This window comes from Myotis myotis, unplaced genomic scaffold (genome assembly GCF_014108235.1).
Source record: "Myotis myotis isolate mMyoMyo1 unplaced genomic scaffold, mMyoMyo1.p scaffold_m19_p_1, whole genome shotgun sequence".
In the NCBI taxonomy this organism is placed as follows: Eukaryota; Metazoa; Chordata; class Mammalia; order Chiroptera; family Vespertilionidae; genus Myotis; species Myotis myotis.
In genome coordinates this window covers 153,340,258-153,366,040 of record NW_023416313.1, presented here as the reverse complement: position 1 = coordinate 153,366,040, position 25,783 = coordinate 153,340,258, and the positions used below count along the sequence as shown (strand labels likewise).

Here is a 25,783-nt window from a genome sequence, read left to right as displayed (position 1 = left end):
GCCAGGAAAGGTTCTCCAGAAAAGATAACATAAGTTGAATTGCAAAGATCAAAGAGGAGGAGGTTCATATACTAATTTTATGTTACAAATTTTCCATAATAAAAAGTTTCAAATTTTTTTTTTTAAAAAGTTAAGAGGAGTTAGCCAGCCAGGCAAGGAGAATAAAAAAGTTGGGAGTAATTTCAAAAAAGAGGAAATATACTGAGTAAAGAATTATAGAAATGCATAGGTCTTTTGGGATGGTAATAGTATGACTAGAACTCAAGACATGGACCTTCTTTCTTTCCCAGGTCTACAGTTTCCTGTGTCTAGATTTTATTATTATTATTCTTTATTGCCTAAAGTTTTACATATGTCTTTTTTTCCCCCCAATCCTGTGTCTAGATTTTGATTCAAAGGAACAAGATTCAAGGAACTAGACTCAAAGGAACTGGATCCAAAGGAATTAGAACTACTCTAATTAGGGAAGAAAGGTCAGATAAGGCCACAGAAGTAGGAGGCTTGTATAATTTTAAATAACATGATCAGGAAAAGTTCCCCCTCTGAAGATATTTGACTAGAGCAGTGGTTCTCAACCTGTGTGTGGGTCGCGACCCCTTTGGTGGTCGAATGACCCTCTCACAGGGCTCGCCTAAGACCATCCTGCATATCAGATATTTACATTACGATTTATAACAGTAGCAATATTACAGTTATGAAGTAGCAACGGAAATAATTTTATGGTTGGGTCACAACATGAGGAACTGTATTTAAAGGGCCAGGAGGTTGAGAACCACTGGACTAGAGACTTGACCAGAGTAAAGAAGGAAGCCATGAGTAAGTTTGAGGGGGAAAATCAAGAGTTATTTAGGACATGTTAAGTTTGAGATGCCAATTAGACACTCATTATATATAAAAGTCTACAGTTTAGGCTGCATGGCTGAGATAGAAAAACATACCAGGAAGTCACACACATAAAATTGGTATTTAAAGCAACAAAAATAGATGAATTGGTAGGGAAAGAATGTAGCCAAAGAAGAGAAGGGTTTACAGGACAAACCCTGAGGCATGCAAGCAGCGGAGGAGAGGCCAGAAAAGGGTAGGGAATGAGAAAGTGGAAGTATGGAATCACATGATCTGAGAGGAAGCCCATATTGCAAGAAAGAAAGAGCAGTCAGCTCTGTGCAATACTGTTGAAAGGTCAAGTGGAAGACAGAAAAGTGACCACTGATTCTAGGGACATGGAAGTCACTTGTCATCTCAGGAGTAATTTTGGGGAGTGAAGGATGGAGGGAGGAAACCAAACTGGAGATGGGAAAGGTAAGTGGAGACAGATTCTACAGCCATTTGTTTAAAAAGGTAAGCCAGAGAAAGAAGAGCAAAATGAGGAACATCCTTCTACCCAAGATGTTCTCTGGAGTTACTCCAATCAAGAGTGGGTGCCCCTTTCCCCAGAGGAATGTTGTGTAAAAATAAACCCACCAGGGAGCTTGAGCCCAGGGGAATCCCATGACGCTGATTCACTTCACAGAGGGAAGCTGCCCACGATGAAATTCACCTTAACGTCCCTGATCATGAGCATTCTCCATGAAAAAATTTAAGCAGAAGTGACAGGGCCAAGTGAGGACATGCCAGCATGCTTTAGGACTTTTGGAAAGACTTGCAAAGCTGGGCCACCGACTACAGCCTTTGCACGGAATCATCTAAAGCACTATTCAGAGATCCCTCCTATCAAACATCACAGCCAAATAAGAATTTCCACTGTGATGATTATGTGGTTATAGACGCAGCCTTGGTCTGCGAAACATTAGCATGAAAAATATTCATTAATCACCTACTCATGACTAGGCCTAAATACAGATGGATTGGGTATGATTTGATTTATAGGGTGCTAAGCAATCCATTTATTTATTTAAAAACATCTTTCCTTGGTTGCATGAAAATAGCCATCATTAGAAGCCTTCCCTTGATCAAAAGATGCTAACTCCAGAAGATCCCCTTAGGAATATATATATATGTATATATATATATGAAAAATATTAGCAAAGACGAATTTATTAACACTTTAGTATAAATTTATTTCTCAGCCTTGTTTGGAAAGGCTGGGTCTCAAACAATAGACAGAAAAGTTGTGTTAAAAGGGAACATTTCTGTGGATTCTGACTCTAGGTAGATTGTATAATAGGAAGCCTTGGGCAGACAGCTCCAAACATGAAGTTCCTGCGCATCTTTGGGAGGAGAACAGCATTAATGTCTGAAAAGTATTATGAAGGTAACACAAAGAAATGCAAAAATAATTTCTAAAAAATAGCAGGAAACAAATCATTTATGATACCATGACTAGGACAATTTCCATTTCATACTCTGGTACCTGTTTTTTAGTGTCTCGGCCGCTGTATCACACACGCTCTCCATAATTTGATAGGAGTTGCCTTTACATATTATTTTTGTATACACTTTCATTTGATAGAGAAATTTGTGCACCTTATTCTTTCTATTAAACATATCATGCACACTTTCTCATATTATGTCACAAAATTCACAAGCATTGTATTTAACAGCCATATAAAATTTTACCCTGTGGAAGTGTCCTACTTCACTTAAAAATTCCCCTGGACTTGAATAGTAAAGTCCTTTCTACTTTATTCTTACAGTGAATCATTCAGGCTTTAAGTAACATCAGTGCCCAAAAAACACTTCTTCTGAGTTTAAGATTACTTTTTTAAGATAGATTTCAGAAGTGGAATTATGGGTAAAATAGGAAAACACTTTTAGAATTCTTGATACAAACTTTTTGGTATAACATGGATTGTACCAAAATGAGGAAAACGAAGGAGAGCGATTTTGAATATAAAACTGTGGCTTCCCTACTGCTTTGCAGAGGTGGCTAGCTACATACAAGCTGGAGCTGAGCCTGTCACTGTACATAGGGCCTGTGGTCCTTGCGTTGAAGTGAGCACACTCTAGAACGGCAAACACTGAGATGACCATCCATGCACTGAGGTAATTTACTCAAAGGTGAAGACATACAAAAGTGGATGCAAGATAATCTAGGGTTCACTACTGGGTAAGACTAGGTTTGAAGCCTGTCCCTGAAAGTGGCCTTTTTGAAAGGTCTTATGAGTGACATTTAATTTGAATGTACACTGTCAATAGCAGTGGAGCTATCTGAATTTTGGGAGGGTCTACAGGTAGATTTAAAATTTATATTAAATGCTCAGATTTTAAAAAAATACATATACACAGATGCATATAAGTTCTTTGGTTAATCTCTTCTCAGACCCCCTTTTCTCTGAGATCTGTCAGTTTGCGGCATGCTTCCATGTCTTTGGACCTATTTGTTCATCAATTAATTTTATTCATTAGATTACACATATAAGTGAGATCATGTGATATTTGTCTTTCTCTGACTGGCTTATTCCATGGAGAATAGTGCGGTGAAGGTCTGGGGTTGTGTGGGAGCAGGATGGAGCAGGAAAAAGGGGGAATCTGTAACACCCTCAACAATAAAAATGAAAATACATACACATTTATATACTTATAAATGCATAATTTTAAGATGCTCAGACCTGTGGATCAACAATATCAAATAAAGATCTGGACACATGATTACAATTCAATCCATTTTGTGAAGAACAGATAAGCCTACATTTTGGGGCAACCAAGTGAGCATTACTTTAAGAAGTATTTTTGGTAAAAATCAATGGGTGAAAATTAAGTGGTTGCTGATGAAATCAGCAAAGGCAGAGAGAGCAAGGCCCTATTGGCTGAGATGCCTCATTCTCATAGAAATGATATTAGAGGTTAAGCAATACATCCTACCCATTGCTTAAATCAGGAGAATGGTTTTCTATTGGGAATGCTTAAATGAGAAAGACTTCCTTGGGAGCCAAAGTGCTTATTGCATGGCAGTTTTTACTAAAATTAAATGATGAATTTCCTCATACATGTAAATCTTGAAGGTGCCAGGCCTGCCTCTATATGATCCAAGGAAATCGGTAAGTGGAAGAGGTAGCAATGCTGATTTGGGGATTATTTCCTTACAGCAGTGCAACAGCTGGCTACAAAGAGGCCAGTGATTGAGATACATAAGCCCATTACCAAAAAGCAACCTGTTTGCACGTCGCTCAAGCCTTCTGCAGTGTCTCTGACCGCTGTCGGGGCCCACGTTCTTGTTTCAGCCTTCGCTGGTCAGTCACATTAACTGTAATTGTCTACTCTGGAAAGTGTTTACATCTAAATAAAACATGAAGAAGTAAAAGAGAAAAGATGGAGAGGCCTAAGGAGGAGAGAGAAAGGAAAAGGGTGGAAAGTTATTTCACAACACACCGCCGAAACCAGTGGATGAATTCTGGTGTCTAATTTTGGCGACAGCAATCACTGGCGAAGCACGAAGCTGGCAACTACTGCTAATCAGTTTGCCACTGTCTTCAGATTTAATGCAATATTTGGCTCAGACATTTTAAAAAATCCCCCATTCCAGCTAAAATATTTACACAGTTCTATGTGTCTCACTTAATGCCTGTTAAGCAATCGTCTTTTAAAACTCCACAGACACTTGTAAATCTGTCGGGAAAACTGTGGCCTATAAACAAAGCTTCATATAAAGCGGGCTGCACTGTCAATTCGCTGGGAGTCGGGATTTCTTAGATGTGTTTGAAAAAAAAAATGTTGAAAATCAGAACTAGTTTGGCGTGGGTAACGAAGTGGCCGAGAGTCTCGCTGGCGGGATGCTGTTAGTGGTATTAACGGGAAACCTCCAGACACTGACCTTGGCTATTTAAAGCCCCACTCTCCTGTAACCCTGTCATCGATCTGCCTCTCTGTTGAGTTATGGCGCAGGGAAAGTTACTGGTCCAGCAGCCCCAGTCATCTGCATCCCAGGGCCTGCCAGGTTAGAGAAGGTGAGGTGGTGAGGTTTGTAACAGGAGGCAAGTATATGGTTCCATGCCACTTGACTGTGATGTAAAAGTTTTAGGGAGGATGGGGATTCTTAGAGGAAAGGGGAAGTCTTCCCCTAGGGGGAGGCTAGGTATAACAGATTCTGAAATGCTTATTAAACGCCCTAACGTCCTTACCCCTGATGTTAATGAGCCCAAGTGATAAAAGTTAAAGGCAAGGCAGGCCCAGCAGAGCTGTCTGCTGCTGGTCGGGGGAGCCCCAGGAACTTGTCCCTGTCTTCAAGATGAGTCAGGACCTTGTGATGGGACCTCAAGCAACTTGCCCAGTTGTTCAGTTATTCCTATTAGACTAGCTGCCTTTTTATTTCTACTCCGTGTCACTGACTTGAACATGTCATTGAGTATGATTCACAATTAATTTTATAACACTTTAAGGAAGAAAAATAATACACTTCAGTTTAAAAGCCCAACCCCCGCTTAAAATAACTCAATTTTGGGTAGGGGGATAAAGAGAGGTATGCCCTGGATTAAAAAATAAATAAACAACAACAACAACAACAAAAAAACTAGATATTGTTAATTCCAAGATATAGTTACTCGAACAGGAGGTAGCAAAATACTTGTTCATTCTCTTTACACTATCACCATCAGAAAGGGTTCTGCAAATTATTTTGTGAATCTGCCGAGTTCACAAAACTCTGCTCACCTTCCCACCTATCACACAGGCAGCAGGTTTAAACGCTGTTCTTAGACACAGATTACTGCTCCTGCCAGAAGAGAGATCAGAAGAGAAAATAGGAATATGTTTCTCCCCTAGAAAACGAGGGCAACACTGGCGCTTAAAATGGGTTTACAAATGATTTAATATGTCAGCGAGTTTATTTAAAATTAGCAGCTAACTCAGCGCTTTGAATAAATATTTGCTGAACAAATAAACTGATTGAAAAGGTCAAACAAGGTCCTCCTGGTATTTTGGAGATTTTTTTCGGATACATGGAGATTTGATGGTCTTTTCAAAGACCATCAAAAATAGTCAAGAAAAGTAGTTTTAAAACACAGTCAATGAGCAGTTTGAGTACATCAGCCATTCTAGATTTTCCTTGGGCTTTTCCCTTTCTGTGCATTATGGCACCGGGAAAGTTACTGGTCATCTACACAGAATTGTCCAGAAACTCAGCGGCCTTTTATCTCTGTACTCAATGATTTCCTGAAAACGATACCAAGTTCTCAACCTGTATGATTACAAGCGAATGGCTCTTAATGGTCAAGGGTGTCTCGAACCTCAGCCTGCTTTATGTGTCTCATTTTATTCCTCAGAAGCAGTGGTTCTTAACCTTCCTAATGCCGTGAACCTTTAATACAGTTCCTCATGTTGTGGTGACCCCCAACCATAAAATTATTTTCGTTGCTACTTCATAACTGTAATTTTGCTACTGTTATGAATCATAATGTAAGTATCTGATATGCAGGATGTATTTTCATTGTTCGAGACCCACAGGTTGAGAACCGCTGCTCAGAAGAACCCTGGGAGCTTGGTCCTGCTATCATCCCTATTTGTAGGTGAGAAGAGTAAAGTCTGAACTCAGGGATGTCCTACCCACTGGCCTTGTGCTGTCCTGCTTCCTACTCAAACCATCTACAGGGAAGTACCAGGAACCACTGAAGTATCTACGAAAGTGCTTTGCGAAAGTTAAGGAACAAGGCAATGAAAGCTAAAAATCACCAAGCATCACCACTGGGACCCCTTCATTTTAAATGGGACAACAAAAGGCTGGAGAGGTTAGGTGAAGAGTAGGAGAAGGTCAGGTTATTCAATGGCACAGAGGAGACCAGAACTAGGGCTGCTGATCCCAGGTAGGTCAATGACCTTTCAACAGGTACTTAAAAAGTAGAGTTGCAGTCCATGACCTCTATCCATCTAAAAGCGATGCTACATACCACATGATCTCACTCATTCATGGATAATAGAGACCATTATAAACTTTTGAACAATAATAGATACAGAGGCAGAGCTGCCTCAAACAGATTGTCAAACTGCAGCAGGAAGGCCGGGGAGGGTTGGGGGGCAGGAGGTAGGGGGGTAAGAGATCAACTAAAGGACTTGTATGCATGCATATAAGCATAACCAGTGGACATAAGACATTGGGGGATAGGGGAGGCTAAGGGACTGTCTAGGGCGGGGGGATAAAATGGACACATATGTAATACCCTTTGTAATACTTTAAGCAATAAAAAAAAAATAAAAAAAATAAAAAAATAAAAAAAATAAAAAATATAGATAATAATAAAAAATAAAAAAAATAAAAAATAAAAGCGATGCTACAGCCAAGAAATCTGAGAGAAAGATATTGGCAAAACTCCAATACTCTTTGCTGGGCTTAACAAGTATCCCTCTAACTTCCTTCATTTGCTAGTCTGACACATAAAGACTCCATTTGTGACGTGTGAATCCTCCCTAGGGTCCAAGATACACAATTTTGGGGGGCAAGAAAATATTTTGATATTCACAAAACCACCCACAAATCTATTTCTGTGAAGAAAATATCTTTTTTGTTGTTGTTAGGAAGGATATTTTTTCCATTGATTTTTAGACAGAGTGGAAGGGAGGGAAGAGACAGAGAGAGAGAGAAAAACATCAACGTGAAAGAGACATATCAATTGGTTGCCTCCTGCACACGTCCTGACTGGGGCCGGGAATCAAGCCTGCAACTGAGGTATGTACCCTTGACCAGAATCAAACCTAGGAACTTTTAGTCTGAGGGATAATGTTCTAACCAATGAGCAAAACCAGCTATGCCTTGAAGAAAGTATCTTGACCCCACACAAATTTATAGTAACACTAGAGGCCTGGTGTACGAAATCTGTGCACTCGGGGGAGAGGGTCCCCCAGCCTGGCCTGTGCCCTGTCACAGTGCAGGAGCTCCAAGATCCATCACCCCAAAGAGGTAGGCCCCACCCACCCATTTGGGGCTCCTCGATGGATTGCCCCAAAGAGGTAGGTCAGACCCCCAGAACCCCCAGGCAGGCCTCACTGCCTGAAGACAGGAGGAGGTGGGACCTCCAGGCAGGCCTCGCTGCAAGGAGGTGGGACCCCCAGAACCTCCAAGCAGGCCTCACTGCACAGAGGCGGGACCCCCAGAACCCCCAGGAAGGCTTTGCTGTGCAGAGCCCGGGGACACCCAGGCAGGCCTCCCCGCATGGAGGCAGGACCCCCAGGAACCCCAGGCAGGCCTCCACGGGCAGAGCTGGAACCCCCGAGGCAGGCCTGCCTGGTGGAGCCAGGGGACCCACCTCCTCCCAGTCAGGAGGAGGCGGGACTTCAAGGCAGGCTCCGTGCTGCGCATGCAACATCAAGCCCAGTCCCGCCCACCTGCGCGCACCCGCTGTGCACATAGCCATCTTGTGATGGCATGAGGGCATCACGGCTGATGACCACTTAGGCTTTTATTAGTAAGGATTGGCTTGGTAATCAAAAGACCCAAATTCTACGCCTGGCTGAGTATTCCCAGCCATATTGCTTCTTATGTTGGAGACCTGTTTTCTCCACTATATATGCCTGCGTTACCCACTTCAAAGAATGAAGTTCTACATACAGGTATGCTATCACCATTATAATTACATTAACACTTTTTTTTTCTTTTTTTGAATGGGACATATAGAAGATACTCTTGCCAACGACTTGCCAAATTAAAGCTATTTTCCATTCCTTCTACTCGTATGTCTTAAAAATATTTTTTAAAAGTTTATTGATTTTTAGAGAGGAAGGGAGAGGGAGAGAGAGAAACATTGATATGAGATCATAACATTGATTGGCTGCCTCCTCCACACGCTCCACAGGGGATCAAGCCCGAAACTCAGGCATGTGCCCTTGACCAGGAATCAAACTGAAACCTCCTGGTGCACAGGTTGATGCCCAATCAACTGAGCCATAGCAGCCAGGGCCTACTTGTATTTTCTATTCCTTCTACAGAATGCTGAAGGTTTGTAGCGGAAGGCTTCTCCCTGGGTTTCCTGGGCTATTCTTCCCACAGTTGAGTAGAATCCTTATCAAGAGCAGTGTGCTGTTTCTAAACAAGTGGAAAAAGTGAAAATACTGCTGTTAAGTACAGGTGTGAGAGATCAGTGAAGACTGAGGAGACACGGCGAGACTCAATGCGATGCGGTGCTCAGGGTTGGATCCTGGAACAAAGACAGGGCACTAATGGAAACACTGGTGAAGTCCAAATAAACTCTAGGAAGTTTAATTAGCAGAAATGAATCGGTGCCAGTTCCTTAGTTTTGATGAATATATCACAACGACGTAAGATGTTGATGGGGGAACTGGATAGGGGCTATATAGAAACTTTCTATACTATCTTTGCAACTTCTATAAATCTAAAATTATTCCAAACTAAATTTTTTTTAAAAAGCTCATTTTTATAAAGATGTGAGCACCCTGGCTGGACAGCTCAGTTATTTGGAGCATTATCCCGACATGCCAACGTTAGGGGTTCAGTCCCTGGTCAGAGCACATACAAGAAGCAACCAATGAATGCATAAATAAGTGGAACAACAAATCAATGTTTCTCTCTCTCCCCCCACCCCTTCTTCCCTCCCTTCCTCCTTTTCTCTCTCTCAAATCAATAAATAAAAATTGAAGTAAAAAGGTATGGGCAAGATAGATGTAAAAGACTGAGAATAATTATAACTATCTAGAAAGTTTCTGTGTTGATATTTGCAAAAGCCATGACTCCACTTTAAAAATTCAAAAGGAAACCACAGCTGATCTATTATGGATGTGGAGTATGTAGGGAAGACCCACAAAACTCCATTCAACATATCTATAATTCAAGAAAAGGCCTCAGCCCTGCACCAAAAGACAGATGAATACTACTATATTTAACTTGTTTTAGATTAAAGGTTAAGGAATGTTATATTACTTACTATGATTCCTGATTTGGGCCAACTTTGTTCCATTAATCAACCATATTGGATAAGAATTCTACTTATAAAGATTACTTCTAGATGGTATCAACATTAGTTTTTGAGGCACGGATTAATTTAAGAGAAAATCCTTGAGAGCCATTTAGAAAGAGAATACCTGAAGTCAAACCTGATAAGATTTTTACAGTTGACTTTTAGACCCTGTATATGACCAGAATTCCAGGAATTTTTAGCTGTTCTAATTAATTAAGTCCAGGGAAGCCTTACTGCATAAGTAGAACTGTAGAATGCACTGAAATAGCACAGTAATAAAAATCACCTTAGAAACTCAGAGTTGGAATGCACTTTTAAAATCATCCAGCACAACTGCCCTCTTTCATGTTACCTAGCCTGCCCATCCACCATAACACAGTCTTCCAAGCAGAAGTGGGTGAGGCGCCCACTATCTCTCAAGGCCATCAGTCGTCCCTTTGGGCAGCTTTAAAATCTGTCTTCTTAAACCTTCTACCTGTTTATGCTCATTTGACATCTTTGCCCATAGGAAACAATCTAATTTCTCTCTGATAGCAAGGCCAGCAATTATCTGAAGTAAGCTTAGTCTTTTCTACCATTTATTCATTTTCTCATTCATTCATCCACTCAACAAATATTGGTTGAACAGCAACTATGTGGCAGGTACTGACCAACGCAGTAAATATAAACACTAAAAAGGTCATTAGATCCATTGGAGAAGGGGAGGGAGAGAAAATTTACAAATAAATAAATAAACAGAAAATAATACAGTATCAAAACTGTCGGCTATAAAAGAGAGAGACAATGCAAAGTGGCTGCTGAAGTTTGGAGGGTCAGGGAAGGCCCAGGGTGTGGAGCTATTTATATGAAGAACATTCCAGGCAGAGGGAATAGCTGCCCCAAAGGTCCTAAAGCAGAAACAAGCTCACTGGGTGAGAACCCAAAGAAGGCCTGTGAGGCTGGAGTTTAATGGGCAGGAGGGGATGGGGTTCCATGAGATGAGACGGGGAAGGTGGATGTGGACCAATCATGTAGAAACTTGTAAGGCACGGCGACAAGTTTTGAAGTTGGATTTTATTCCAAGAGCAATGAATATGAACCAACAAAGTAGCCTGACCTGTCTGGTGTATGGAGCCTCTACTAAAGGGAGGGCAAGAATGGAAGCAGGGCTACTGGTGAGGCACCTGGTGCGATGGCCCACACGTGGAGGTGGAGAGCAAGAAACTGATTCAAGGCGTGTTTTGAAGGAAGAGTCAATAGGATTTGCGTATGGACTGGATGTCAGATACAAAGGCACAAAGGGAGTCAGGGATAAGTGTTTTCCTTTTGCCCCAACTCTGCAAAGGGGCTTCCTTCATACCATCCCCCTCTCAAATAATCAGTGAGCGGGCAGGATACCCTTCGTTTCACACAAGGACACTGAGAGGTGGGGGGTGACGCTGCCGGCCAAAGGTGACACAGCCTACAAGACACGCATCTGAATTCAGGGCTTGTGACTAGGGCTTTTCCATGACAGTAGCTTTACTTCAATTATTTTATGTTTCTTGTTAAAGAAAAGACAAAATAAATTCTATTTACTGGGTTGATTTATAAATAAGGGTAAGAAATAAAGTGAAAACCAAGAGGAGGGAACCAGGGCAACATAACTCATCCTTCCCACCTACAGATGTCACAATTGTGGCTTCAAAGAAAAACACAAACTTCTTCCATTAATTAAAGGGGTGCATCGGGTTTCAGTTTCCGAGTCCCCTCTCCTTTCCATACAGCTTGGCTTTGAAGGCATTCCATTTGGGAAATGTGTGACCTTTACTCATCATGCTGCACTTAATTGAATGCTTTGCATCAAGAGTCACCACGCTAATCAACATTTACACCCACTGCCTTTTTGAAAATCTTACCCCAGTTCCTTATGTCCGTTTTGTTGAAATGGTTTTACAAAAATAAATCATATCAAAGTTTTTCTTTTATTATTTCTAAAACTTTGCTAGCAAAACTAAATATTTTTAACACCATGGCAACGCAGTCAGGACTCTGGCTAATGTATCCAGTCCGTAGCAGAGTTCAGACTCACCACACCACGGAAGTGGACAAATGGGCTAGGAGGAGGAAAGAGCCATGGATTAGGCACGGTCCATAATCATTCAAGGCATGTCTTCTGGAGCTTCCTAAAAGGTGATAAACTAGCCAGGCTTGTCCTAACGGATCAATTTCCCCTCTCCGTTCTAGGACTCACCAATATGCACACATTGAGCAAACTGCATGGCTCTGAATGAGATTAAGTAATACCGCCCTCACCTTTGCAAGTACTTCCTCAGCCATCTGTTCATCTGACCCTTCCTCTATCCCTCGGGGTTGGGCAGGCTCACCGAGGTTAAGTGATTTGTCAGAGTTGCATGGCTTATCATGTGGTTAGTAACAGGCAGAACTAAATTTTTCAACTGTATCTCTTATATCTCAGGCTGGTACTCCTTTTCGCACACTAGCTTCCACTGTTGAAATTTAACTAAACTGTCACAAATGCTGTGTGTGTGTTTTGTTTTGTTTTTGTATATTTATTTATTATATACATGCACATAGTTAAAAAAAAAAGAACTCTGTGCACTCGACAAAGACCAGATCCCACTCTCCTGCCACACCCACCACATGGGGCCCCTCCCAATATAGCAGCACTGTGACGTTCAGACTAGGATTCAGTGTTGACATTTTTATGACTTTGCAAAAACAACTCCCAGTCCCAGCTGATATATGTAAATTCTGGTTAACTTGCCTTTTCTAAAACACTGCTGCCCAAACTACCTAATCCATAATTTGCTCTGCTTTCTATGCATTTACCACTAAATAGACTACAAAGTTGTTACTAGTTGTGTAAATCCTGTTAAAGCGTTCAGATACATGAGACTGCATATTTCTCAAGAATCTTCTTCATGGTTCTTCTGACCTAATCTAATCTGGAATGTTTGCTCTTCGTGCTTGGTTGTCATCCTGAGCTCGCTGTCTGTGGGGCAGCCCTTCACCTCCCTTTTCCACTGGATTATTTTTTTTATTTCCTGTCACCTTTGTCTTCCCACTTGGTGGTAAAGCACATTCTCTAGCAACATCTTGAGGATGGTTGCATGGGAGATACGTTTTTTGAGAATTTTCATGTATGAAAACACTTTTATTCTGCCCTCATATTTAATCAATAATTTGGTGGGATAAGATTCTGGAATAAGAATGATTTTCCCTCAGATCCATTTCTAGCTTCCAATGTTGCTGTTGCAAAGCCTGAAGCCATTCTGCTTGCTGACTGTTCCTGTGTAATTTGTTTCCACATCTCATCGCTCCCTCTCCCCAAAAAGCTTTTCTTTTTGATCCGAGTATTCTGAAATGCTCTAACAATGGTATGGATATTTTATTCTCTGAGCCTTTTAAAATTAGGAACTTGTGTCCATCTTTTTTGGAAATTTTCTTGAATGATTTTATTGATTTATTTACATATAGATACATATGAATATTTATGAATGAATATGTACGAGTTTACGTGTGAGTTTGTGGTGTGTATGAATCTGGTGGTAAAAATTGGATTGCTTCTCACCTTTCTCTACTCCTGGAATAGAATTCAGCTTTCTTGTTTGGCTAATTCATTTATCACTTGTCCATCTACAGAAATGTTGTGGTCATGGTTTTCTCTCTTGTTCTGTGTTCTTGAGCTCATGCTTTTAAAGAACTCTCTCTACTCTTGTTTTACTAATTTTCAAGAAGAACTGAAATCCCACAAGAGTGTTCAATTCCAATGAGTGTTCAGTTGGCCACCTCTTCTCAGTAGTCCTCCCAGAGTTTTTCAAAGTCTTCCTCTTCCCTTTCTAAAGCCATATTGCTTTTGGACAATTCACATATGAATGGTTAAAGAGAATATTCACTTTCATGATGAGATCTAGATTTTCTCTTTTCTTTCTCTCTTGAAGAAGGCATACTCTCATGGAGAGAAAGCCATCTGATCATACTAGGTGGTAAAAGTCATTCATCCTGCAGGGCTGGTTCCAAGCACAGAAGCAATGGTCTGCTCAGCTGTGTGACTTCAAAAGTCCTGGAAGGTTCCTGTACTTTCACATCTATGTCAGAAGCCATGTAATTCCACAAATGGAAGTCAAAACCATGTGGGTTGCCTTGGAGTGCCCCTATAGTACTCTGTTATTTGTCTGACTAACCACATTGGGATATGTAGGGACAAAACATAGACTAGGTAATTGTCAGAGAGAGAGCTGAAGAGAGTGAGTATGTTGGAGAAACCAAAAGAGATTGATAGGCAGGTCACTGGATGATGGAGATTACAACAGGTAAATTAGTTGAGTGGTTATGGGTAGAGAGAAGAAAAAGCCTAATTATAATCCAAAGATTATTTGTATTCCCTTTAGAAGATAAACTAGAGAACTAAGTGGGCCTTATTCTCTAAGCTTTATCATCCTAGATCATTTGTTAGTGTCTGAGGGTTGGGTCTGCAAATAGTAAAAGATTAAAGCAGGATATAGTGGAAAGAGTATAAGTTTTGTAATCAGATAAACCTGTTTCAAATCTCAACTTTGTCATTGGTACCAAAGTTGTTTCAACTTCCTTACTGTAAAAATGCAAGCAGTACTTGTTTTGAAGGAGTTTTAACAAATAGAAATGATGAAAGCAAATTTGGTAATTGATCATTAAATGGTAACTTGTCATTAGTGATTGTGGAAATGGACACGCACTGTACCCTTATATTTATTGCACCTGAGTCCATTGTCCACCCTTGCAGGGATTTTATCAGAGATTATTTAGAATTGCCAGCACATAATGGTAATAAAATGTGAACCAACTTTTAGTAGGTTTTATTATTGCTGTGAAATTCTGGACAGATGTGCCAGATAAAAGACAGGACACCAAGTTAAATTTGAATTTGAGATAAAAAATAATTTGTTTAGTGTAAGTGTGTCCCATGCAATATTTGAGACACACTGATGCTCAAAAAATCTTGTTTACCTGAAATTCAGATTTAATAAATCTGGCAACACCGAGGGCACCCCATATTGCATGCTCCATTGTAGGTTCCCTGACTGTATTTATTGCAAATACAAAGGAACAGCCATTGCAGACTTTCTTTAAATTGTTTCCTTTGCTTCTGAGACAATATCAATAGGCAATCATTTTTTAAAAATTCAGTCAGCGTGGCTCAGTGGATGAGCATTGACCTATGAACTAGGAGGTCATGGTTCGATTCCCTAACAGGGCATATGCCCTGGTTGTGGGCTTGATCCCCAGTGTTGTCCCAGTTAGGGCACATGTCTGGGTGGTGGGCTCAATCCCTGGTGTGGGGCCTGCAGGAGGCAACTGATCAACAATTCTCTCTCATCATTGATGTTTCTCTCTCTTCCTCTCTGAAATCAATAAAAATATGTTTAAAAAAATTCTGTTTTGGGATCAGCAGTACTGATGGACTTAGTCGACCAAAGGCCACATTTTCATCCAAGTGTTGGATAGATACATAGATTCCAAGCCGGGGAGGAGCCAACATGGTTGCAGGAAAGACAGAGTCAAAGGGGCCGATGGAAAGGCAAACTGGAACTAAAAACTGATAGTGACCCTGGCTGGGTGGTTCAGTTGGTTGCAGCATCATCCCGTACATCAAAAGATTGCAGGTTAGATCCTGGTCAAGGCACATCATACCTTGGTTGGGAGTCTGATCCCCGGTCAGGGAATGTATTTGGGAGGCAATGTTTCTTTCTCACGGCGATGTTTTTCTTATTTTTTCTCTCTCTCTCTAAAAATCAATTAAAAACAAAACAAAACATATCCTCAGGAGAAGATTTAAAAATAAAAAACCACACAAAAGCAGTCAAGAGCAAAATGAAGTACATGTTCTGCTAACTGCCCTCTCTGCCTTCGTCCACCACGGGGACACCAATGCTCTGCAGGCAGAATCCCTCCCAGATACCAGCAGTGTTCACAGTCTCAAACCCCACAGATGGCGTTACACATATGTTGATATATATATGCGATTTGATATGTATGCTATTTTGTTGTATTGACAGCAAGCTTTAAAACTTCATATGTCAAATTTGCTGCAGGTGTTAACATCAGAGATATTTTTATGCTTAAATATGTCAAATTTCGTGCAAAAAAAGAGAGCATTTGTGGGAAGTTTTAATTCATTACTTTATTTTGAAGAAAAAGTGCTGCTGAATATTTCAGGAAGCTTATGGTGAACATGCTCCATCTCAAGGTACTTGTGAACGCTGGTTTAAACGTTTTAAAAGTGATGATTTCAATGTGAAAGAAAAAGAATGTATAGGTCAACCGAAAAAGTTTGAAGACCAACAATTATAAGCATTATTGGATGAAGATGCGTGTCAAACTCAAAAACAACTTGCAGAAAGATTAAACGTTGCTCAGCAAACAATTTCTGATCGTTTATAAGCAATGGGAAAGATTTTAAAGCAGCGGTTCTCAACGGGTGGGTCGCGACCCCTTTGGGGGTCCAACGACCCTTTCACAGGGGTTGCCTAAGACCATCGGAAAACACATATATAATTACATATTGTTTTTGTGATGAATCACTATGCTTTAATTATGTTCAATATGTAACAATGAAAATACATCCTGCATATCAGATATTTACATTATGATTCATAACAGTAGCAAAATTACAGTTATGAAGTAGCAACAGAAATAATTTTATGGTTGGGGGTCACCACAACATGAGGAACTGTATTAAAGGGTCGCGGCATTAGGAAGGTTGAGAACCACTGTTTTAAAGGAAGGAAAATGGGTGCCACATCAACTGAATAAAAGACAAATGGAAAACCAAAAAGTCATCAGTAAAATGTTGCTTCAACAGCATGAAAGAAAGTCTTTTTTGCATCGAATTGTGACTGGTGATGAAAAGTGGATTTATTTTGAGAATCCCAAATGCACAAAATCATGGGTTGATCCAGGTCAACCATCAACATCGACTGCAAGGCCAAATCACTTCAGAAAGAAGACAATGCTCTGCATTTGGTGGGATCAGGAAGGTGTGGTGTATTATAAGCTTCTAAAACCAGGGGAAACCATTAATGCTTATCGCTACCAACAACAAATAATCATTTTGAACCATGCTTTGATTGTGAAACGACCAGAATGTGCCAGAAGACACGGCAAAGTAATTTTGCTTCATGATAATGCACCATCACACATTTCAAAACCAGTTAAAGACACATTAAAAGATCTTGCCTGGGAAGTATTAACCCACCCACCGTATTCACCAGATCTTGCTCCTTCAGATTACCACTTGTTCCAATCAATAGCACAAGCACTTTCTGAGCAGTACTTTAAAACGTACGAAGAAGTGGAAAACTGGGTCTCTGAATGGTTTGCCTCAAAACAAGAAAAGTTCTATTGGGACAGTATCCACAAATTACCTGAAAGATGGGGGGAAATGTGTAGCTAGTGATGGACATTACTTTGAATAAAGCACTTTTGATGTTTCTCTAGAAATTATCGTGTTTTCTGGATTACAAAATCCGCCATTATTAACTGGTACACCTAGTATTTGCCCAGACACTTAAGTGAGCTAAATGGCAAAGGAGAGGACTGTTTCCACCTTTCAGGAGAAACAATAGGTAGTCTATTGCTTACCATGTAGTTTCAAACAGGAAAGATTTTCCAACATGTAAATAATATAGCTCATAGTGATTAATATTACAAATAATAGATTAATATGTAAAAAACTACAACTAATCCTTAATCATACTACTCTACCTGCCTACAACTGAGAGTTGACTATAACTTATGTGGGTTTTTTTTAAAGATTTATATATATATATATATAGATAGATCTATATATATTAATAAATATATTAATATATTTATATTAATATATAATAGATCTATATATATATTGATTTCAGAGAAGAATGGAGAAGGAGAGATAGATAAACATCAGTGATAAGAATTAGTGATCGACCACCTCCTGCACACCCTCTCCTGGGAATGGAGCCTGCAACCCAGGCATGTGCCCTGAGAACCAAACCATGACCTCCTGGTTCATAGGTCAACACTCAACCACTGAGCTATGCTGGATTAGCTAAGATTTTTTTTAATTGATTTTTTTTTTTAGAGGAAGAGGAAGGGAAAAGGAAACATCCATGTGAGAGTGGAACATCAATGGGCTGTTTCCTGCACGCCCCCTACTGGTGATAGAGCCCCAACCTGGGCATGTGCCCTGACTGGGAATCGAACCAACAACCTTTCAGTACACAGGATGATAACCAACTGAGCCATACTAGCCAGGGCTATAACTTATGTCTTTTTAACCTGATTTTAATTGTAAAAATTTCATATGCATATCCAAATAGTCAAACTATTGCCACTACACCAGTCTTAGCCAAGGGCCAAGAGAAATGCATAAATGTTCTCACTTCATGATTTTACATGTGTAGGTATGTGGTTTCCTCCCTAATTCCCCTCTTTTACTGATTATAATGGTTTTGACTGTATGATTCTAAATAACAGGTTAGTATTTTTGGTGAGCCTTTAAAAGGGAGTGGAGCTAAATGAATGAATTCAATCTGCCATCTTCATCTGGACAACACATTGACTATAATTTAGAAAACCTACCACCACCCCTCCCCCCAACAAAAAAACCTCTTTCTTGAACTGTTACTTTCATGTATGTATGAATTTATATCCTTCTATAATTTAAATTTTGAGTAGAATGTTTAGGAAGTAGTGTTATACAAACAGAGGCTCATCTGGATGATATAGGGTTTATCTGGTCACTACATTAAAATAAGGACATCAGAATGGGAAATGCCTACAGATGTATTGGATGTACTTCAATGTAAAGTTAGGTTAGAACTATTACTATTCAAACTTAAAATGAAAATTTTAGTAATTTTGAATGCCTGGACTATGCATTTCACACAGCATCTCACTTTAAAAAGGCTTAAAATAGTTAACATTTTAGGATAAACATTTATCAGTAAACATTTATAGAGTGGTAACAGATATCAAAAAAGTCAACAGAAACTCTTGCCTTTCCAAAAATGTATAAGTGTATTTCCAAATATTTCTAAATGGTTCATCAGAAAGGACATGTTCAAATATATAGTCTTAAATATTTAGGGAAAAGGACATCATTGGAATGATCTTAAAACACACACAAACTTGCACCTCAGCCAACATTTTCAAACAAGTTTGTATATCTTACACTTAGGGTTAACTGCTAATTCCATTTTCCCAATTTATATATGCAATAACAGGGCTCAGAATGCATCATTTTCAATGCAGATTTAGATCATAGTTAGCTGGTTAAGTAGCCCACCCTTAATAACAGGGGTTACTAAGTAACTTTTGTTAGCTAATGACAATTTATTTTATTTTTATTTTTTATTTTATTAGTATTTTATTGATTTTTTACAGAGAGGAAGGGAGAGACAGAGTTAGAAACATAGATGAGAGAGAAACATCGATCAGCTGCCTCCTGCACACCCCACACTGGGGTTGTGCCCGCAACCAAGGTACATGCCCTTGACCAGAATCGAACCTGGGACTCCCCAGTCTGCAGGTGGATGCTCTATCCACTGAGCCAAACCATTCAGGGCGACAATTTATTTTTATAAAAATAATTTTTGATTGATTTGAGAGAGAAACATCGATTAGTTGTTTCACTTACTTATGCATTCATTGGTCGATTCTTCTATGTGCCCTGCCAAGGGATCAAACCCACAACCTTGGCTTATAGGGACAATGCTTTAATCAACTGAGCTACCCAGCCAGGGCTATTTTTCTTCTTAAACTTCTCAGAATAGAATGACTTTTCAACACCTATCTGAAGAGTTCCCGTCTTATCTTCTAACAAAAAAATTAATTAACCTTCTTACTTTCATAGCCAGAGTGAATTTTTCATAACTAAATACTATTACAGGATGATGTGAAACAAATGTGGATTTGGGAGTGGTGACACCAGAGTAATTTTGAGTAACACTAGTGCTATTCATTTTGGCTTTCAGGCATCAACACTTACAAGAGGATGTGACCCACTCTGTTTACATGGATAACAACTAAGGACAGTGTGGTCAGGGAGTATTAAGAGCAACATTAATGGGCAAAGAGCATAATTGTTTATCACAGCTCCTCCTGTTAAGGTCATCCAGGAATGACGATTTAATAAATAGTTGTGTCTTTATATTAAAAACTTGATAGCAATGTCAACATCACTTAAGCTACATTTCACAGAATGTATGTTCTGCAACATATTACTAAATATTTAGTGAAATAAAAAAACACACAAAACACACACACACAATGTTTCATATTTTAAGTTGAGAAATGCTGCTTTAAAGAGGGATAAATCATGTTTTTTGTGTGTGTGTTCTTTTTTAAAAAATTGCAGGACTTCCTAAAACCTTTAATAAACTCATGTGCACTGTGAATTCCTATCATGTGATTTCAGGACAGAGCATTTCCAGGTTTATCGGACTAGCGACTCTTTCTTTAGAAAGCACTAATTCACATTTTCTGCAGTAATGGTGAGCACTCGTACTTGGGAAATCCCACATCTGTGGCCTCAGCAATGGTGTGTGTGTGTGTGTGGTGTGGTGTGTGACTGGTATCAACTGGCACAACCTTTGGTGTGTTTGTTTTCTATTGCTACTAAAACAAATTGCCACAAACTTAGTGTCTTAAAACAACACAAATATATTACCTATAGTTCCCATATGTTAGAAGTCTAACCTGGGTCTCACTGGGCTGAAATCAAGATATTGACAGGCTGCAATCCCTCTGGAGGCTCTATGGAGAATCTATCCCTTGCCTTTCCCAGTTTTGGAGGCTCCTGCATTCCTTGGTTCATTGCCCACTTTCTCCATCTTCAAAGCCAGCAACATCGCATCTCTCTGATCATTCTACTGTACTACCTCCTGCTGACCACGGACAAGGAAAGTTCCCAGCTTTTAAAGATCCATGTTAAAGATCCATGTGATTAGATTAGGCACACTTGGCTAATCTCCCCATCTCAATGTCAGCAAAGTCCCCTTTTTGCCATGTAAGGTAGCATGTTCACAGATTCCAGGGTTAGGGTTTGGACACCTTTGGGAACCATTATTCTGTCTACTGCCACTTGGGTCGATAATCATACCTTCAGAATTTTGGCCAGCAAGGTCAACGAATAAGAAAGGGAGCAACTATTCCTACTGCTTGCTGGATTTCCCCCAACTATCACTTATAACTTCACAGTATCAGGAAAATCAAAATTATCATCTCATTAAGGGATGTAGAACAGTGAACAAAATATGGAACATGTTCCCAAGCACCAAGAACTTGGTTTGGTCTCCACAATGCAGAGAAGAGTGTACAAGTGCTCTGGGAATTCGATTCTCCACAAACAGCCAGCTGGCTGACCAACATCATGGGCCTGATTCTATAAGTTGTGCATTTTCCAGTAAGAGGTACTTAAATAACCCCAGTTGGCTTTACTGAAGCTTTCATTACTAAGGTAGTGTGCATTCATGTCCTTCTATGATGTATGTACTATGTTGTCCCACTTTGTGAGTGAGAAATTAATACACTCTATGGTTGTTACTTGACAAGATCTTACTTTCACCAAACCAGTAAAAAATACATCTGATTCCAAAGCCTGAGGTCTTAATCTTACGCAATACTGTGTCTATTCACTTTTATAACCCATCTCTCCTACAGGTCCTCCCCCTTCTATCCCAACCCAAGGGCTTCCTTATATGGTTCCAGGGGTGGGAGTAGATACAGTTATACTCATGCACACGCTCAGTGACACTCTGTCATTTGTATCTTTATGAAGCTTTATGCCTTGATTATATGCCTTTCTGTTTTGATCTATGATAAGGTATGGAGACTGCTGGGCCACTAGCAGGATATGTCATGAGTACATGGCTTAGAGTCGCATCTAGTTTTAAAATGTGGCTAGGTCGTCACCTGCGAAGTAATTTAGCATGTTATGTGAGCATCATAAACTTCAGTTTCCTCCTCTTATGAGAGATCGGCAATAATATCTGCTTCAGAGGGTCATTGTAAGGATTCAAAGAATGATATATGCAAAGCACCTGATAGATAATAATAATGTGTTATTATTATATAATGCAACAAACTGAAGTTGATACTATTACCATCAATTCCTTGCTGTGTTTACCTACATAAGAGTGCTATGCAAAGTTCTTGTCTCTATGGAAGGTGCGTATTGAAAACCTCTACTTAAATCAGTGACATTTGTACAGCCAACAATCCTAGTTTCATTCTCATCCTATTGTTAAGGTGTGGTTCAGGCTACTCAAAACAAATTTCTTCTAAAGGGCCATGACTGCGGGGAGAACCGGGGCCGGAGACTTCTTGAAATTTGCTAATCACATCTGGTTTAGCTTTAGACATTTTCTGGGGTTTTGCCAGCAGCCACGACATTTTAATGGCTACAATAAACCTCAAAGCCTCATCAAATCTTTGCTGTATGTGTGAAAATTATGTCCTCTTCAATTAAACATTCAATCTAGGCTCACACCAAGGCCTTATGGAAAAGGCGGTGAAACCTGAATGGGGACGGGAGATGAAACGGACCGCCACGACTCTGGCCATCTTGCCAGATGGTATTTGGAAGAAAAAGAAATTCATTAGAGAACCAACGGTCTGTATTTTCTTTAAATATTTACTAGGTACCTTTCATGTGTTAAAAACACTGGCATCCCTAAAGATTAGCAGGGATTTTTTTGTTTAAATATTCAATGTGTGTGTGGGGGGGGAGTCCCAGTTTCCTCAACCGCCTTTATGGTACTTCCTTGGTGAAGTCCAATACAAAGAAGAAAAATAACTGTGATGATCAGTTTTCCTTCCTAGGGCAGTCCCTCCAGCTGCAGAAGTTTGATATCTCCTTAAAATTGACTGAGAAAAGTGTCAGTTGAGTGCTGAGATCTGCAATGACAGCTAGGATTTCCCTAGAGAAAATAAGATACACCAAAGTGGGGAGCTTTGGGGGAACCCCTGCCTGTCCACTGTCTTCCTAATTCACTCTTCTCATCCCTTTTGTTATCATCTAACACACTGGAGCGTCCAAGGGAGGTGGCCGAGCCAGGATGCCCAAAAGAGGAAGTCCCTGGAAGGAAGGCCGGGGAAGAAGAAAGAACACACACAGATCAGGCTTCTGTTCAAAAGATAAGAGGAGCGAGCAGGCCCAGGGTGTTAAAGGGGCCATGAGCTGGGGGGATGGGCATTCAAAGGCAGCCAAGGAGTGAACAAACATGGGTCTTCGCTGCCACTGCTCACCTGCAGCCATCCTGGGGACTGGCCTGGGCCCTAATTCCACCCCTGGAGAGGGACAGAGGAAACTACTCCATGATGGCTTACTTGGCTTTACTCAAGTAAGAATCAAGCTCCTCATGTTATACAAGAACAAAACTGTCATTTTTATTTTGTTGTTGTTTTTTTTTTGTTTTGTTTTGTTTTTTAGGAAAGGGAATAGAATAACAAGTCCACATATCGCATTCCTGAACAAAGCATTCATTTGGTTGAATTCATGCTCTCAACCACATCAACAGGAGGGGGGAAATGTCCACATGTTCCTTTAAAAATAATTTACAAGGTAAAAATATTCACTTGTAACCACCGTCCTTATTTAAGCAAGTTTATGCCCAAAGTAAAAACAAATGGCTTTCCCTGACACTCCGAGCAGACCTTGCCCCTTCACTTCCAGTTCCAAGCTGTTCTCTGTCTAAGACTTGGGTTTCTGAGCACTCTTTCACAATAAACATTTTTTGAATGTTTATTTTATGTCTTAGTGTAAAAATATTCCTGGTTCAAGCTCTTCATTTCCTCAAGCTCGCCTTTTGGCACTCTGGGCTCCATTTCCACATTAACACGCTCCCTAAATCCTCCACAGAGCTCTTCAGTTGGAGCTACACAAGCTCCAGCGCAAGTATTTATATTCTTGGACAAGGAGATGTCTCCACAGTGAAAACACAAGACTCTCGAAATGCCAAAGGAAAATTCCTGCCCAAGAGAAGCATATTTTCACCTTTTAAAAAAGCCCAAAGGGCTTTCAGAATATTGTTTTGAATAATTAAAAAATGTAAAATAAACTAAAATAGAATGTCTTGCCATCCTTATTAGACTCATATATATAAACCAAATATATAGGAACACGGGTGTGCGTGTGCGTGTGTGTGTGTGTGTATGACAAGAAGAGGGAGCGGGTGTGGGAGCAGGGATGGAAGAGAGAAGGCAGCATAGTAAACTTGTATAGAAAATGCATGAGTTTTAATCAGATAGAATTCAGTAAATCTGTTTTGCATCGCCTGCGTGAACATAACTTCTCTAAGCCTCATTTTTCTTATCTGTAAAAAGAAAGTTAGTATAGTTCCTGCTTTTAGGTTTGTTATAAGAATTATATGAGACCGCAGTAAGCATCCAGTAAAGGGTTTAGGCTGTTAATATTATTATTATTAAAATTATATCTATTATATGTTGGGAAATGTAGATAAAACAAGATGTAGATATAACAAGTACTAACACAGTAAGAGAGAGAGACATATGTAAGTCCAGTGCCTCCAAAAAGTGCCTAGTGATGGAACGCTTTGTGAGAGCTGTAGCATACCACAGTTGAACTCTGCACCCATTCCATTCAATGAGCCACACACAAGTAATCCTCTTAAATCATTTTTTAAAACTCTTAGCTATTATCATAACGGAATAGTTCCTGTTACCTTCCAGTTGCCTCTTCAGTTTTCTCAAGTCTTTGATGAGGTCTTCAAACTTGACTTGGGAAGCCAGAAAGAAATCTTGTGGTTCAGGCAGGGGGAAAATGCTCTTTTCTGTTCCTGCTTCCTAAAAGATAGATAGAGTGGAGAAAAGCACATTATACTTCCCAGCTGTCACTTTCAGTTGAAATTCCAAAGCATTTCTTATTGAATGTCTGAATAAACATTGCAGCGACACTTCTCCGGGGGTCCTCAGTTTGGACTGGTTACTTTGAAATGCTTTGGTGTGTTTCACAACATCTTTTTGCTCATTCCGGCATTTAGATTGGCTACGGCACGGGTGAGGTTCCATTGTGCCTCATGAAAGAAAGAGAAAATTGTCAGGTATGTCCTGATCTTGGGCACTCTATGTCCATGGAAAAGGGCATAGGAGGAACACATCAAAGTATTTAAATTAAAAGTCCCTGTTTGGGTTGCACATGGTAGCAATTAGAGAACTCAGCATTGAGGTATGTCAATGGGTGTGAATTGGAAGGTACTGAGTAAGGCAGCACTCCAATGGGAGAAACAATCACCCTGCCTTACGCCTTTACCTACCTTCCTCTGAACCTTAAAGCACGCATGCACACATGTGTGTGTGTTGGGGGGAGGATTGAATTCATATTTGTAAAAATTTTCCAAATGTTGTTTGGCTACTCTTACCACATATTTAACGTGGGCATGACTGGGTATAGTTTTTGACAAGCCCCACAACTATCCCTCAAAGAGCGCCTGAGCTGAGAAACTTCTTGAGGGACAAAACATTCATCGGGCACATTGAAAGATAAACTGAGCCTCAAATTTCTTTTCCAGTCTATCTGGCTTCTTCCTGGGTTGTTTAATGTAGCTTCATATCTTGCTCATCTCAGACAATCCTCAGGTCTCTCCACATAGGCCACTTTGCCAGCTTTCCTTCACATTCCATCTTTCCTACTGCTATTAGGACTGGTTCCAGACTCTAAAACTGCTTTACAAGGCACTTTATGATCTGGCCTCTGTCTACATCTCCAGCCTTATTTCTACCTTCTCCTTATTTCTAACTCCCTTCCTCAAACTTTCTTAAAATAATAGGTCAGGTCATGGTCTCTTGCCTCTAGGCTTTTGTACAACTTATATGAAACTGTCCCTTTTTCCAACCCTTGCCCAGACGGCTGGAACATGTTCATACCTCTTTATTCATACTCATCCTTCAAATCTCAAAACAGACATCACTTCCTCAAAGATTCC

The 25,783-nt window shown here is 40.1% G+C and overlaps 1 protein-coding gene across 2 annotated transcripts in view; it reads right to left on the bottom strand.

Moving 5' to 3' along the window:
* Positions 1-25,783, bottom strand: part of FMN1 (formin 1) — a 407,216-nt gene that overhangs the window by 110,543 nt on the left and 270,890 nt on the right. For both annotated transcript variants that reach the window (XM_036296418.1, XM_036296411.1), the window contains one exon: positions 24,524-24,644. In XM_036296418.1, the coding sequence (XP_036152311.1) occupies positions 24,524-24,644 (121 nt within the window). The remainder of the gene's footprint in view (positions 1-24,523; positions 24,645-25,783) is intronic.